Here is a 15,294-nt window from a genome sequence, read left to right as displayed (position 1 = left end):
GTAAAAAGGTGACTGTTATAAACTGCTATGCATAACCTTGAAATAACAGACTTCAACATTACATTCGTGAAACGATTCAAGAACACTGATGCAGAACAATTTTATTTGAACTGATAGTTCAAACAGACCAGCAGCTTACTATGGGTTACTGAAAATAATACTGGTAAGAGAAAGTGACATCAATATTCCCTTAAAACAATTTTTGCAGCTACTTAATATGTAATCACAGATGAACCACAAAATTGACATTTACATTTTTTTTTTAAAACCTAGTTTGGATCACTAATCTACATTAAAGTGTAGCTTTCACAGGAACTATCCTGTACACATGCATTTCAAGTATGAAGTGCATGACCAGGCAGTACACCTAAATAAGACTTCAGCAAGACCTACGCCAGAGAATGACAAAACAAGTCATGGAGGCAAGCGCATGTAGTGGAGGATACAGAAGTCAGGAACATGGTATGGGGCTGGCTAAGGTAATTAGAATGTTGAAAGCAACAACCTAGTTCACGAAAGCAAACCAAACATTTTAAGATGCTGAAGAAGTTAGTTCAGGACAAAAATCTGCATCGGTAGTTTACAGTGTTTTATAAAAGACATCCTCTATTAAGACTAATACTTTCCTAAGAAAGAAACCTGCCTTCCTAGAAACATTCTTCTAATATTTCAGGGTTTCCTTCTTGAAAGTCCTCTTCGATCTTACTTGGCAACATAGGTTTGGAGTTATGTATCTAACTGGCCTCTGCATTCTCAAGCCTTGCTTATATGAGAAGGCTCTACTACTCCTGGTTTGAGTTTCAAACCAAGTGTAATGAGATTAACGAAATCCCACTTACGTGGATGAACACTTTCATTTAAGAGACTAATTCTATGCAGCTAAACCATCAACAGTAAAATGTCATCTCCCCACTCTCTCAGCTAGGTGCTTTTGGTCTCATGAGATTCTGCAAGCATTACAAGCTATGACCATTGAAAGGAAAACAATGAGCTTCAGACCCAGGCACCCTCCTTTTTCAAAAGGGCTTACAGAAGAAGAGGCACAATCTTCTCTACAGACATCAAACTTATTTCATGGGATAAATAACGTTTAGGTGCTTATCACATTTAACTAAACTATCACAAGACCATAAGATGGCTTCTTTCTTTTCTCTATTCTGTCCATCAACACTAGCATCATTTATAAAACTTGGCGACCCCCTAGATACCAGAAGATCCCAGAATGACACTGTCGTTGCCATTACAGAAATATTCATCATTAGAGATTAAGGAGAAAAAAGGCAACTCTTTACAATTCAACACTTCAATCTGTTTTCTTATTGAAATTTCACTCTAACTATTCCACAGCAACAGAATTGCTAGTGTACTGAATTTGATTTTATATATACCTATAAAAACATATAGAGCTATAGACAGAGACATGCAGCGAGCAAGCATATTATCCATTGAAAAAAATTACTTTAAGAAAGCTTTCACAATAATGAGAAAGCTGCCCTTTGTTTACCCTCTAAAAAAAAAATCAAGCAATATTAAAAACTTTGGAAGCATATAGGATATGCACTTTGGTCAGTGTACCCTGTGCACAGTTTGCTAAGTCTCGGTGAGTTTACTTTTAACTAGAACTACAAACTGCATACATAAGCAAGCACAGTGCCCTCAAAACAGTCACCTCTGAAAAGAGTTTAATTAACAGTTAACTTAATTTTGTTTAAAGATTTAAATTTAGGGTTTTGTCTGATGATTCAACATCTGGTACTTTATGTGGAAAAGACATATGAACTATTGTTATTTGTACTTTTAAGTATTCACAGCAAAACTAACCACAGGAAAAAGCTCCTTGAAGGAACATGTCCCAGGTCTCATTTTCCATTTAATAAATACCATGCTTATCTGCATACAAATTCTATATGCACATTCAACTGTGTGTGTATCTACTTTAAGATGCATACAATTTGTGTAACATTGCTTATTTTTACAGCAGTACTCTAACTGAAAATGAATGAAATTTCTTGAAGTCACCAACCAGGCTTACACAAAGTTAAATCAGACAGGTACTTTATCCTGGTTTTGAAGGCCTCCTGATTAAACAGGGATGTCTTAATGCTCAAAGGAAGTAATCCTTGTACATTTGACTTCACAATGGTATTTATTAGTCTTCCACTAGTACTTATCACTATCTGCCTAATGCATTTCTTGCTTCAAATTGGAGGAAAGGATGGCAGAGTAGGGAGAAAGGTGTAGAAATTTTCTATCCCTTAGCTAGTTGTTATATATTGCTTTTCAAAAGCTGCATTATGTAAAACAACAAAAAAATTCTTCTTACAGACCAGAAAAAGTCAATGATCTGTTTTCATTCTAACTATGTTCAGGACAAAACTTGGAGACAAGGGGAAAAAAATAAGCAGATAGTAACTGCATTACAAAAGTTAGGTTGTGAAGGAAGAAAGGTACATAGAACCCATTTGTTTTTCTCATGGTTGTTTAGCACGTGCCTCCGCATTAGAGACCCAAGGGCACTTCTAAGGGTACATCAGCTTCTGAAGCCATGACAGTAGGGCACTCTCTACTTCAGTGGGGATCAGCTCAAAGGGAAAACATCACTGAATTCTGAACTTCATACATATCACAGGTTCAGTAGTGAGAGAGAAAGGTTTTTTTGGTCTGGTGTGTTGGGTGGGGTTTGTTTTTTTTTTTGTTGTTTTTTTTTGTTTTGTTTTGGTTTTTTTTAGATAAAATTAAATTCCCCAGAATAGCTCTTCGAGCAGAAAATTATGGATTAGGCATACAATTCTGTTGTATGTGTCTAGTAAAACAAAGACACCTGATTATTCTGTGGAAAGAATGCATTGACATTTTTGTCCAGTTATAAAAGAATTAATTATCCTCTTTGGAAAATTAGGCTGCTATTTCCTGGCATAACCTCAAACTGCTTTCAGGCAAAATAGAGAAACTATTGAAGTGTGGGCTGGATGAGCAGTCAGGTGGGTTGAAACCTGCTGAATGGCCAGGCCCAGAGGGTGCTGATCAGCAACACACAGTTGGAGGCCAGCAACTAGCAGCGTATCCCAGGAGTCAATACTGGATCAAATTGTGTTTAGCATCTTCATTAATGATCTGGATGATGGGGCAGAGCGCACCCTCAGCAAGTTTGCAGATGACACCAAACAGGGAGGAGTGGCTGATACAGCAGAAGGTTGTGCTGCCATCCAAAGGGACCTTAACAGACTGCAGAAATGGGCTGTCAGGAACCTCATGAAGTTCAACAAGGAGAACTGCAAAGTCTTGCACCTGGAGAAGAATAAACCCAGGCACCAGTACATGCTGGGGGCCACCCAGCTGGAAAGCAGCTTGGCAGGAAAGGAGCCAGGGTCCTGATGGACACCAGTTAAAATGTAAGCCAGCAGCATGCCCTTGCAGTAAAGAGGGCTAATGGTATCCTGGGCTGTATCAGACATACTACAAGCAGGCTGAGGGAGGTGATCCTTCTGCTCTACTCTGTACTGGTGAGGCCACACCTGGAGTACTGTGTCCAGTTCTGGGCTCCCCAGTGCAAGAGAGATGTGGACGGACTGGAGAAAGTCCAGTGAAGGTCCACAAAGATGATGGACTGGAGCATCTCTCCTGAGGAAAGGCTGAGAAAGCTGGGCCTGTTCAGCCTAGAGAAGGGAAGGCATTTGGGGATTGATCTCATTAATCTGTGTAAATATCTGTAGGGAGGGTGTAAAGAGAAATCCAGGCTCTTTTCAGCGGTGCCCAGTGACAGGACAAGAGGCAATGGCCACAAACACACACAGGAGGTTCCCTCTGGACATCAGGAAATACTTTTTCACAGTGGGGGTGACTGAACACTGGGCACAGGCTGCCCAGAGAGATTGTGTAGTCTGCATCCTTGGAGATATTCAAAAGTTGTCTGGGTATGGTCCTGAGAAACTAGCTCTAGGAGGCCCTGCTTGAGCAGGGGGGTTAGACCAGATGACCTCCAGTGGTCCCTTCCAACCTCAGGCATTCTGTGAAAATAAAAGTACTTTCAAACAACCAGAAGTGCCCACCCTAGATTTCTGGTAGTATCATGCACATAGGTGCAAGCTAACAAGTTATCTCCCTCCTCAACTAAAAAAAAAAAAAAAAAAAAAAATTAAAAGAAAAAAGCTTTCCATAGACTAATCACTGGTATCACACATAAAATAAAAATGGGACTTGTACATTAACACTCCTAATCCTACAAGAAGGCCTGGAATTGTCTGTGAAAAATATGAAAAATCTACACATACCTTTTTGACTGAGTCATATAAACATGTTTTCCATGCTGGAAAACACCTTAACTGCATGTAAACTTATGACAGGGCAGGGTAAATATTCAAAACTTGTACGAGGAAGCCCTCAGAGCTGCATTCTCAGAAAAATATATTAATTAATGGAGCTCTTATGGATCAATGCTCTGAAATACACTGTGTTTTATTTATTTGCTGCTAGTACGCTGATGCCTCTTATGAATAATAGAAGTATGAAGAAGAACAGTTTTTATTTTGGCTTGGATGGGTATACTGCTCAGATTGAACATAAATCTCTGTTCTAAAACAAAAGAAAAAACAGAACATGCAACCTCTTGGATCTGTTTTATAGGTTTTGTCATGCAAATTAAATTATGATTAGAGTTTAACCCCCTTGTTAGAGATTCACTTAGTGAAGATTTTATACCATATTCATCAGGAAGCTACACATTCACATGGGGTTTTAAACCATCTTTCTAAAAGTGATCTGCCTAATTTTCAGATGCAGTATGAAAATAAAATTGCAGGAACACACATTAAAATCCTTCTTGTAAAGCCTAATCACATTCCCACACAGTTATTACATCAAGACCACAGTAAGTTAACAGGCTCAGTTACCAGCTCACTGATGATAAAATAACAGATTACGGCAATAAACAGTGTTATTCGTGATTCTCAGGCCTTATTTCTAACAAGAGTCCTGACTAACTTGCATGTCACTCCAGAACATGGTACCTTGAAAACAAAAGAATGTAAAATAGCCTTACAACTTAAGAACAAACCAAGAAAAAAAACCCAGTAGCCCTATAAAGGCAGCCTATTAAAATAGGTGGGGGTTTTTTGTTTGGTTTGGGTTTTTTTTTTTTTTTGGTGTTTTGTTTTGGTTTTGTTTTTTTTTGTTTGTTTGTTTTTGTCTTTTATGAAGACTGTTTCAGTCTCTGACTGCTTGCAGGATATTGTATTACTTAACATAAAAATATGAGAAAGCACAATATTAAACACTGCTACGTTAAAAGTCACTCACTTCCTACCCAAAATATCTTATACATGCTCCAAAGTTCTTTCTGTAAATTCTGCTACCTGCTACATCACTGTATAAACTCTAGCCTTAATGAGTTATAGTCAATTTTAATAGAATCATTAACTGAGAGACTTTTCAATCAAGTCCGTCTCTCCTAAGAAAAAACTGCTTGCTACAGTATGTTTTTTACGACTGTAATGAAGCCAGCTCTCAATTCACTAGACTTGGTATACAGTTAGATACTCAGTTCTGCATCAAAGTGTTAGGTTTGTATTCAGTTCTCAATATGCAGACAGAATAGAACAGGCAGAAACATTTGCCACAGAAAATCTTGACCACAAACACTGAAGATTCCTGAGTATTTAATAAAAAGAAAAATTACGGACCACTAATCACCACATGCATTTTTACAGCACTTATTGCAGAAGTATCCAGATGCTCACATGCCTCTCAGCTTTGTATTACAGTAGTGTTTTGTCATTCTACCAGTAGGCATACTTAAGGGGCTGAAGTAAATAACTCAGGAAGTAGATGAGGGAGACAGATTAAAAACCAATACTGGTAGACAAATTCTTTAAGTCATATGCAAAAAGACTTAAGTATATCTTTTTCAAAAACTAACATTCAGTACCTTTTTAAATTTTCCTTGTCGCTTTGCTGCAGACTGCCCCTGGGAGTTAGAATAACATACTGTAAGAAAACATGCACACACCACACAGGATGGAGACACCTTCTCTGTACAATTATGGTTACACTTTCAACCTACAGATTTTTAAACGTTTAGAGAGTCACAACTATGGTCAAACATGCTCTTAAAGCATGCTCTTTCAGGTTTTTAAAATTAACAAAACAATGCATTATTGTGTATACAGTCCATTATTCCTGTAAGACAAGCAAGTGTTGTTAACCACTTAGCTTAAAGTAATAAATTACAGAAATTCAGCCTCAAAAGTGTAGATTTTAGATTCTGACTGTTTAGTGGCATTGTTCTATTTCATAATAAATATAGAGAAATTAGATATATTTTCTCTCACATTGCATCCACTTGCTGACCTAGAGACAACTTTTGCTGCCTAGTCCTTTTTTGTCTTCTGGTACATACTGAGGATCACTAAAGGCAGCAAGAAAGTATCTGATGCTACTTGATACCATCCTTTTTCCAGTTAAATATGACCATAACAGTAATGCCTTAGATTATGACATGAGACATGCCTCAGCTAGAATTTCTCTCCATGTAAGCTCTTAAGTATTCTTCATCACACGAAATTTGACAGGCAATACCTACCTCCCTCCTACTTCCCATCCCAGAAATCGCTGTATATAACCACTTAGTCTCATTTTAAAATAAGACAGATGAGAATCACAACCAATAGTTCAAGGAAGTGCAGAATTCAAGACAGGGAAACTATACTACCCTACTGTAATGGATTTACCATGGATTTCATAAAAGTATACTTGCAACCTTGCAGGAATCACAAAGAAATATAAAAACAAGTATTTTAGAATTCTTAGTTACTGATTTTTTTTTCCCTCACTGATACATAAATTCTCCTGACAGACATTATCTAACCTGCAGTTACATGCAATCTGCCCCAAAATTACTACCTACAACCAAATCAGATTGAATGAACTGAGCTCTTCTATTCAACGAGATCTAAAGGTATGTGCCCACCTACAGAAACTTATTTTCTATGAAAACATACTCTAGTTTTATACGTGTTGTTCAGCCACATCTAGTGATATATGGACATAGATGAACTACCTCTAAATACTAACAATCACCAGGACTGATTCAAATTTATTCTTGGCTTTGCCATCTATTTAAAAATAGCTATGGGAATCTTCTAAATACCTTAGTGCCAAATACACACAAGAGTGATCTGGTTACTATAATCACTGTTGCACTATAGTTTCATACAAGTTAGAAACCAGTCTTTACAGGACGCTGCATTATGAGTAAAATAACCCTACAGCTTTTTTCTAGCATCACATACAGATATCTTACATCATTCTGTTGGAGCATACAGTCATATTAGTGGTTGACAACATCAGTGTGCAGAACATAAGAATATCTGATTATGCATTTGAGTCAGCAAAATTCCTACTACTTTGTAACAGTAACATGTAGGTGTTAAGAAAGCACATATTTTTGCTGAAAATTGTATGCATGCAAGGAAGAGTGTAGCTGCTTATTAAAGAACCAACATGCACAGAACACAATATATATGCACATATTTTTCATTCAAAAATTATACTAAGCTAGGCAATTACACAAAATCACTTTTAAAGGTTCCACACCAACAAAAAAGCAGCTGCTTCTAGAAATACAAGGATTCAGAGTGGAAGAATTAGAATTCAAAATTTAGAAAATGAAATTAAATTTGAAATTATAAGATGAAAATAAAAATAGAACTACTTAGAAGTTACTCTGACTTTATAATGAAACAACTGCTTCTAAAATGTGTTATGTTACTAAACCTAGTGCTCTTTAAAGTACTAAAACCATGAAATACAGCACTTCCTGGCATGCCATTTACTTGCTTCAAAAGCTTCAGAAAAAGAAGTCATCATCCATTTCAAATACTCACAGCTTTCTTTCCAAGTTCTGTTTTGGACAGGGTAAGAGCTCCTGCAAGATAACATCCTGGTCCTGCTCCTTTAGGTATTCTATTCAAAGAAAGAAAATTCAGTATTAAAACCAGGTTCATTAATGTTCCATGGGGACTACAACGAAGAGCCCAAACAGTGAAAGAGCAACACAAGAGGAATTACCAAGCCTAAACAGGTAGACACTATCAAAGTATCAATTTAGTTAGTTGCACAGGCAGCTGGTTAGATGTAGATGGGAAAAACAGGACTTCAGTAACTTACTTGTCATCAGGCAGAGATGTAACAAAGAATGGCTGACTGTGTTTTGGTGGTAATGTCAAACTGTTGGATTTCTTCTTTCCTAAGAGAGCAAGGCTATGGTTTTCATAAATATCTAAGCTCAAGGTACTAGACAACCTGTGAGAAACAATAAATGGAAGGTCTTTGATGCGATCCAGCTCACTGTTCTGTTCGTGACGAATTTGTAACCGAATAGTGTAATCTCCTTTTTCCAGTTTCACAGAATACTGAAAGAAAGAAGCTCTCATAAATGTCAAGATTAAATACTTCACCATTCACAAAGAAACCCAGAAACAAGACTGTCATGTTCTTCTTGATCCATATAGCTCTAGCCATTTAAAATATGCTAGATTGCTTAGTTTTGGAATCTCCTGAAGACAGAGTGCTTTAAAGACTTGATAGCAGCCAAAACACATTTTGGATTGACTGAAAAAAAAATTAAGTTTTCAGACCACAAAATAGGCTGACACCATTTGTTCCTATTCTAACACTGTATTAAGTGCTCAAACACTAATCAGAATTCTTGCTAAACTTTCAGATCAAAACCTCTAGCAGGTTTGCCTTGATACGCTTTCAGTTTACTGTGTAACTTTGGGTGCTCTGTGGTTTAGATTACAAGATATCTTCTACTGTCTCAAACACTGTACCAGCTTTCACAGAGAGACCCAGTATTCCTATGAGATTTAAGGCTGCAGTTTAAAGAGCTGACAGACTCTCTGCCCTGGGCTTTTTACATATTCAGTTAGGAATATGAAGATAATACCATCTCCATTTATTTAAAAAAAAAAAACAAAAAACAAAAAACAACCAAAAACAAAAACAAAAACCAATCTGCCCTCCAACCCCCAGAAACAAAAAAAACCCCAGACTCTCAAATCCTTAGTTTTGAAAACATTCTTTCGTTTCTATCAACCTAAAAGGGCACCATGTGGATGTTTTGAGCAGTGACACACTAAGTTTCCTTTCTGCTGCTGCTGCTACAATCCAAAAAGGCAGCCCTAAGTAGAAAGGGACAATAATTCAGAACTACCCTGCTCCCAGAATGTCCCTCTCCTCAGTTAGGGAGTCATGCTTCTTGTTGGTATTTCTTCATGGATTAAATAATTTTGAATTGCTTTAGAATTGTTCCGTGATGCACAACACCAGAGATTTACAGCGTGGTGGTCAACCAGGTGTAAGTAACAGACTACTTTGCTGATTTTTAGATTTTATTGCACCTTAAAAATGCAGGGTAAGGAACAGAAGTTTAAATAATGCAATTTCTGAAATTCATTTATAAGATTCAAAAGATATGCTTTAAAGTTGATCTTTTGTACACTTCCAGAACTATCAATCTATCAAAATAAACATTACATTGATCAAGTTCGACTGTGATTTTGGATTGGTAAAAAATAGTTTCAAAACCAAAAACCTATGGAAAAAGTTTCTCTTATGCCTTTTTTTTTTTTTTTTAATTCACTCTGCTCCGGCCCCCAGCACAATCCAGACACACGGTCTGTTCCAGCAGAAAGAGATTCCCACAGAGAGTACAGTATCTACAAGTTTTGTGCAAAAAAATCCCTTTGAAAGACAGCAACAGGAAGTAAACCAAGCTATAGCATTTAAAAGGCTGTTTGAAGACATCAACAGCACAGAAGACAGCCTTCAAGGATACAGAAGCCTCTGATCTATCAGTGGACAAGTCAAAATTACAAAAAAAATAACGGATCCTTTCCACCTTAAATAGAGAAGTTCAAGGTCTCATCTTTGTGAAAAAGCCAAACATATAGACAACAAGAACTTGAATTCACTTCTTGAGAAGCACCAGTCAAAATCACAAGAAATCACAAGTTAACAGCTTTTTGTAGAAATAAAACACACCATAACTCTTTCTCCTTCCTTGGAAGAGAAAAAAAATTGTAATGTTCTATTTCATGGAAAAAAAAAAAACTGTCATTACTTTTTTTCAGACAAATATATCACCACTGAACCTGTCTTCTTGTGAAGATATAAGAACATTATTCCTATGCATCAGGAAACGTTAGGAGCTAACAGCAGGCCTGGGAGGTGAAAAAGAATGAAAATTTTCATACTGTGCAGAAAACAGAAGGTAAAATAAATACATTACTCTCTACCTGGTGTGGATAGGCATCTCCCGAACCCATTTGTCTTTTGTTCTGGTCAAAAATAATCCACAGTTGACTATCAAATTCAGATTCGTACAACAATTCACAAAGAAGTGGACAGCTTGGAGTTACTTCTCCGCTCTTAGGCTATTAAAAGAAAGGTCAAAATATTTAATCCAATATTGAATAAAATCAGTACAGTCCTTACACACACATTCAAAAGGACACCTGCACTAAAGCCCATTTCAAGCAACAGTAGCTCCTAAAGAGAACCAAATCAGAATTTTGACTGTAGAGAGTCTAGAGTGTGAATCTAGACCTTGTTTCTGACAGAAAACTAGTTAAAAGTTAAAATCTGGTTTTAGAAAACATGCTGTATTTATTACCGACTTCAAAAAAAAAAAAAAAAACCAAAAAACAACCACCCGTAACCCTTACCTGGTGAAAGTTGTAGGTCAAAATCATCTCATACAGTTGACGATTATTTGGTAAAATATCTCTGGAGCCCAAAGGTTTTATTTTTGCACTCACTGGTCTGCAGTTAAATGACAAAGAACAACAGAAGGTACTCTTAAGAAACATGTATCCTCTATCAAAATTTGTCTTGCTTAAGCAGAAGCATATTCTGCAGCACAACTGAATTCAGCACATGCAATAACATCACTTAAAATATTGTAACTATCCAGGCAGCATAAATTTCCCAGTTGAAATGAATGTCAGTTCAAAAACAAGATTTAGTGACATAACAGACACTGCCAAAGAAAGAAGCCAACAGAACTTAGCAACCATGTCTAAATGCTCAAAATCAAAGGCCATTGAAAAAAAATAAAAAAAAAAAGGGAAAACCAACAGACTTCAGGATTGGGGGGGGGGGGGGGGGGGGGGGGAGGGAAATCAAGTTACTTTACATCTCTAGTACCCATGCTGCAATCAGCACTTTTATTCATAGATTGAAAGATTAATGGCATAGTAATTAGAGAGCAGAATAAATAGTTGATAATTGTTTGTTATAGAAGGTTATATCAGAAGAGAATCTGTAAGAGGCCTTACAGAAATCAGAGTAGTAACCCAGAAGAATGTTAATATACACTACCCATGTAGTAGTGTAGAAAATAAAGATTTTTCTATAAGATTCTGTCAGCTCTTTCATTGCCAAGAGCACAGACTAGTCACCCAGTAAAATACCTGTGCTGGGTCAGATAACAAGTCCATTTAACCCAGGTTTCCTAGTCTGGCAGACACCAGATAGACTGCTGAGAGAAGACTTAAGAACCAAGTAATACCACACGTGATATGTCTCCATAATACTCACCCTGCCTCCAAGCATTTGAAACCCAAGAGACCAAATTTTTTCCTCTGTGTTATGACTCATTACTTCATTCAAGAGACACTATTCATGCTTTAATTTAAATACATAAATATTTCTCATTAGTTTACTTAACTGCCGTTCATTTACTGTCAGATGAGTGCCTCAATTGCAAGGAGATAAGAGCATCTCCATTTTACAAACCAACAATGAGGCAAAGATATAGTAGGTGATTGTTTTATTTCCTCACTTAAGGCGTATCAAATCAGTTGTTTCTGAAACTAATATTAGATGGCATGTTCATTAAACAATAAACTCTTAGTGACCTCAATTCCAGTTACAAGTATCCAAAAGCCCCAGACAGCCCAAGGTCTCCACTGAGAGGCCCAAATAATGGAAAACTTTGGATTACTGACCACTGTGAAACTGTCTGGCTCAAGTTTTAAAAGTACAGCTTAAACTGTATGGCATTTCTTTTTCCTCCTGAAGTGACCAACTTTAGTAATGCTGCACTGGTTAGGAATTTTCCAACACAGCTTTTCCTCCAAATCAGCACGTGCCAAACTGACAAGATAAACACAACTTTCCACACAAAATTCTGCACCAGATCCTACAAAAACACTTCCAATGAAGCAAGAGAAAGACAGTTTTCCCAGGTCAAAATTGGGCAGGATCTGAAGCAGCTGCTTAGAAAACCAAACAAAACCGTAGCACCAAGTACCTCTACAATTTATTTCTTTAGATATTAAAGTGCCTTTTACCTCTAAGTGTCTCCTTCGGAAGCAATGGAATTTTCTTGTAAATGTGTTTTTTGGTTGCTGTTTGGTTTTTTTGTTTGTTTGTTTGTTTTTTAAAATTAGCTTAAGGAAAATAATTTGTATGGAAAAAGGCACCATAATTCTCAAATTTTGTCGAAGTTATAAGGAACAAAAAAGAGAATGCTGAGAAATTTTATTCATTGATGCTTCCAAAACTACTTAAAATTTGACAAGAATATTGTTCTCCTAAATGTCACTGTTAACTTGTTACTGTTTTAACTACTTACAAATAGTTTTCCCATTTTCCCAGTGCATTTCCCCAGAAACTCTACCTGAGTGTTTGAACCCAGCTTTTCAGATTTATGCACGGAGCAATATCTTCATACTTCAACAGAGACTGAACATCAAATCGTACGATGCCTTCTGAAGCATGCTAAAGAAAAGAGTATACAACAATTATGTTTCTGTGCACTTATAACGTCAGATGTGGACCATCTGATACGTCCTTCAAAAATACAATGTAAGCTGTATTTATCTATACTACAAGTAGTAATACTGCACGAGTCTGAAAGCGTCACAAGCTTATCTCTATTTTACAACAGCAGATACACTGGGACTTGCAAAACTTTATCAAGTGGAGCTAAAGTCTTATTTATATTTTTTCCCCTTAATAATTTAAGTACTTTATACAGAACTGTACAAGTCACACTTTGTGCAGGGCTGGGTTTCGTTTGTGCATTTGTGACGATTTCTTTTGAATATGTAGTTCAATAAATACAAGTATTATTCATCTAGAATCTTAAAACAAGTATTTTATGGTGCTTCTGCTTAGGATATTATTACAGAATAGTTTACCTTTGTGAAAAGAAACAATACTACATACACAGGCTAGTGATAGGCAAAATCATTTGAAAACTTTTTTTCTAGCAGTATCCCACAACAAAGCCACCAGTATATCAGCACTATTAAAGTTTATCTTATGAAAGCTACAGGTACTCAAGAAGGAAGGGCAAAACTGTTTGGATTCTCTCATTTTTAACTCTCCATTGTTCAGTGCATGTAATCCTGCTGGGGTGAGGGGAGCTGCTGTGCACACCACCGCCACCAGCTCTTTCTTTTCCTGCTCTACTGGTTCAAGACCTGGTACTTTAGCACAATGCACCCACTCTTTTTTCTCCAGTTTATTCAGCTCTTAGAGCCTGAGTACATCCAAATTCACCCATGGGACAGCTGTAATTTGCTCTGGCCCTTAACTGAAGAAAGGGAGAAGCCAGGATAAATCAGCATGGTGCTGCTTCATGTAGGTATTGCCATCTCAGCTCTCAAAGAGTCGAGCCAGGTTGCACAGGACAGCAAAGAACACAGGGGCAAGACAAAGTACTGTAAATATTATGAAACTAATGTCTTTAGAAACTTTTTCAATCTTTTAGTATCACAGAGCCTTAGGAATTATGACGCTGCCCATCCACCGTGTCTTCACTGCCCTAAACAATGAATCTCAAGCCAATCGGCACATCTCAATAAAACACTGAACAGAAAATAAATTTTAATGACATTTTATTCTGAAAATGGTATTCACAGTATTGTCTTTTAGCAATGGTAGTCTAGATATTAAAGTTCAAGAACTGTGGTCCCAGCAAAGTTTATTCACACAAACACTTGCTAGTGTAAGTACAGTTACAATTTTAGCCTTTTAGTATGTCCTTTCCACTGGTTGGGTTTGGGTTTTTTGTTTAGTTTTTTTTTTCCTTTCTATTTTTCCCCCCTACTGATTTATAATGAAGAGATATAGAAAAAAAAAAATCATAAATAACGGTGGTGGGCATTTCAGTAGGACTGAACTCCTATCTGCCTATTTTTAAGAGAAAACATGAACATCTCATGTATAAAGATACTTTTAGTTTTTCTAAATACAGGCAAGAATGGAGAAAAGCTTTTTTTATTCTGAGATACCATAGGACTTCAGAATAATTCAAAATAAATACACTGGAAAACTTACCATGTTTAGCTGAGGAGTAGCACAAAGTACACCATGGAAAGAAATTGTGTAATTAATGCTAACATCGCTAAGGCTTGCCCACCACCGAGCAACACAAAATTCAATGGTTTTTCCAGCCTGGGTGACAAAAGCACAAAGTTAGACTTAAGCTCCCACCTTCCCCCTCTATTCACCCCAGTCTCCCTCATCTGAAGCCAAAAAAATTGGAGCATAGCTCAAAAAAGACCCTGTAATGTCCAGTTTACACCAATTGTATAGGTTTGTACAGTACCAAGTAAGACATTATACTTGGTCCAGAAAACACAGGACAGCTCCAAAAAAATAGGGTGACTGACAACCACATCAAAACAAAAAGTGCCACGGATCTAGCCTACAGAGAAAGGTACAGCTTTTAAGTGTTACGTCTTCCCTTCCTATCCTTCAAAGTAGGCAGACAGGTTAGTTCATAGATGAGTTTCATACGTGTGCCCTAGAAAATGCGTATTAGAAAGAGAGATCCCACTCTCTACCTAAATAAAATAACATGAAGCTTGGGAGGTCTGGGCTTTTTTTGTTGTTGGTTTTGGTTTTTTAACTAACATGATAGAATTCACAATGTGTCAGTGGGACAAACTTAGCTTAGGGTCCCCCATCCGACATTTTCAGAGGGTAATGGACTGAATAACACAAATCATAACCACTCTTAGGCTTCAGAGCTATACAACTAAATTAAGCAAGGCAGGGGGCAAACTTGAGAAGCGGACTCTGTCATCCGCACCCCTGAACTGTTAGCTCATTCCGTGGTTCTGTTTTGGACTCTTGAGCTAGCATTATTCAAGCTGAGCCTGCTGTATCCAAGCAGTATGAATATAAGCCAGTCAGTTATCACCTGGCTTCAACATCACGGAGATGTCCTAGATTACCACATGAAGCACTAAAGGCAAAATATGCTGAACTTCATCTATC

The 15,294-nt window shown here is 37.1% G+C and overlaps 1 protein-coding gene across 1 annotated transcript in view; it reads right to left on the bottom strand.

The window, feature by feature from the left end:
- TPP2 (tripeptidyl peptidase 2) overlaps positions 1 to 15,294 on the bottom strand; it is a 55,841-nt gene that overhangs the window by 14,951 nt on the left and 25,596 nt on the right. Inside the window, exons 17-24 of the mRNA XM_082336093.1 lie at positions 15,252 to 15,289; positions 14,350 to 14,466; positions 12,683 to 12,783; positions 10,725 to 10,821; positions 10,296 to 10,433; positions 8,164 to 8,408; positions 7,881 to 7,959; positions 5,924 to 5,962 (exon numbers count right to left, since the gene is read on the bottom strand). Of these exons, the coding sequence (XP_082192219.1) occupies positions 5,924 to 5,962; positions 7,881 to 7,959; positions 8,164 to 8,408; positions 10,296 to 10,433; positions 10,725 to 10,821; positions 12,683 to 12,783; positions 14,350 to 14,466; positions 15,252 to 15,289 (854 nt within the window). The remainder of the gene's footprint in view (positions 1 to 5,923; positions 5,963 to 7,880; positions 7,960 to 8,163; positions 8,409 to 10,295; positions 10,434 to 10,724; positions 10,822 to 12,682; positions 12,784 to 14,349; positions 14,467 to 15,251; positions 15,290 to 15,294) is intronic.

This window comes from Platalea leucorodia, assembly GCF_965183815.1.
Source record: "Platalea leucorodia genome assembly, chromosome: 2".
NCBI lineage: Eukaryota > Metazoa > Chordata > Aves > Pelecaniformes > Threskiornithidae > Platalea > Platalea leucorodia.
Note: the sequence above shows the minus strand (reverse complement) of the source record. Positions and strands in the feature narration are given on the sequence as shown.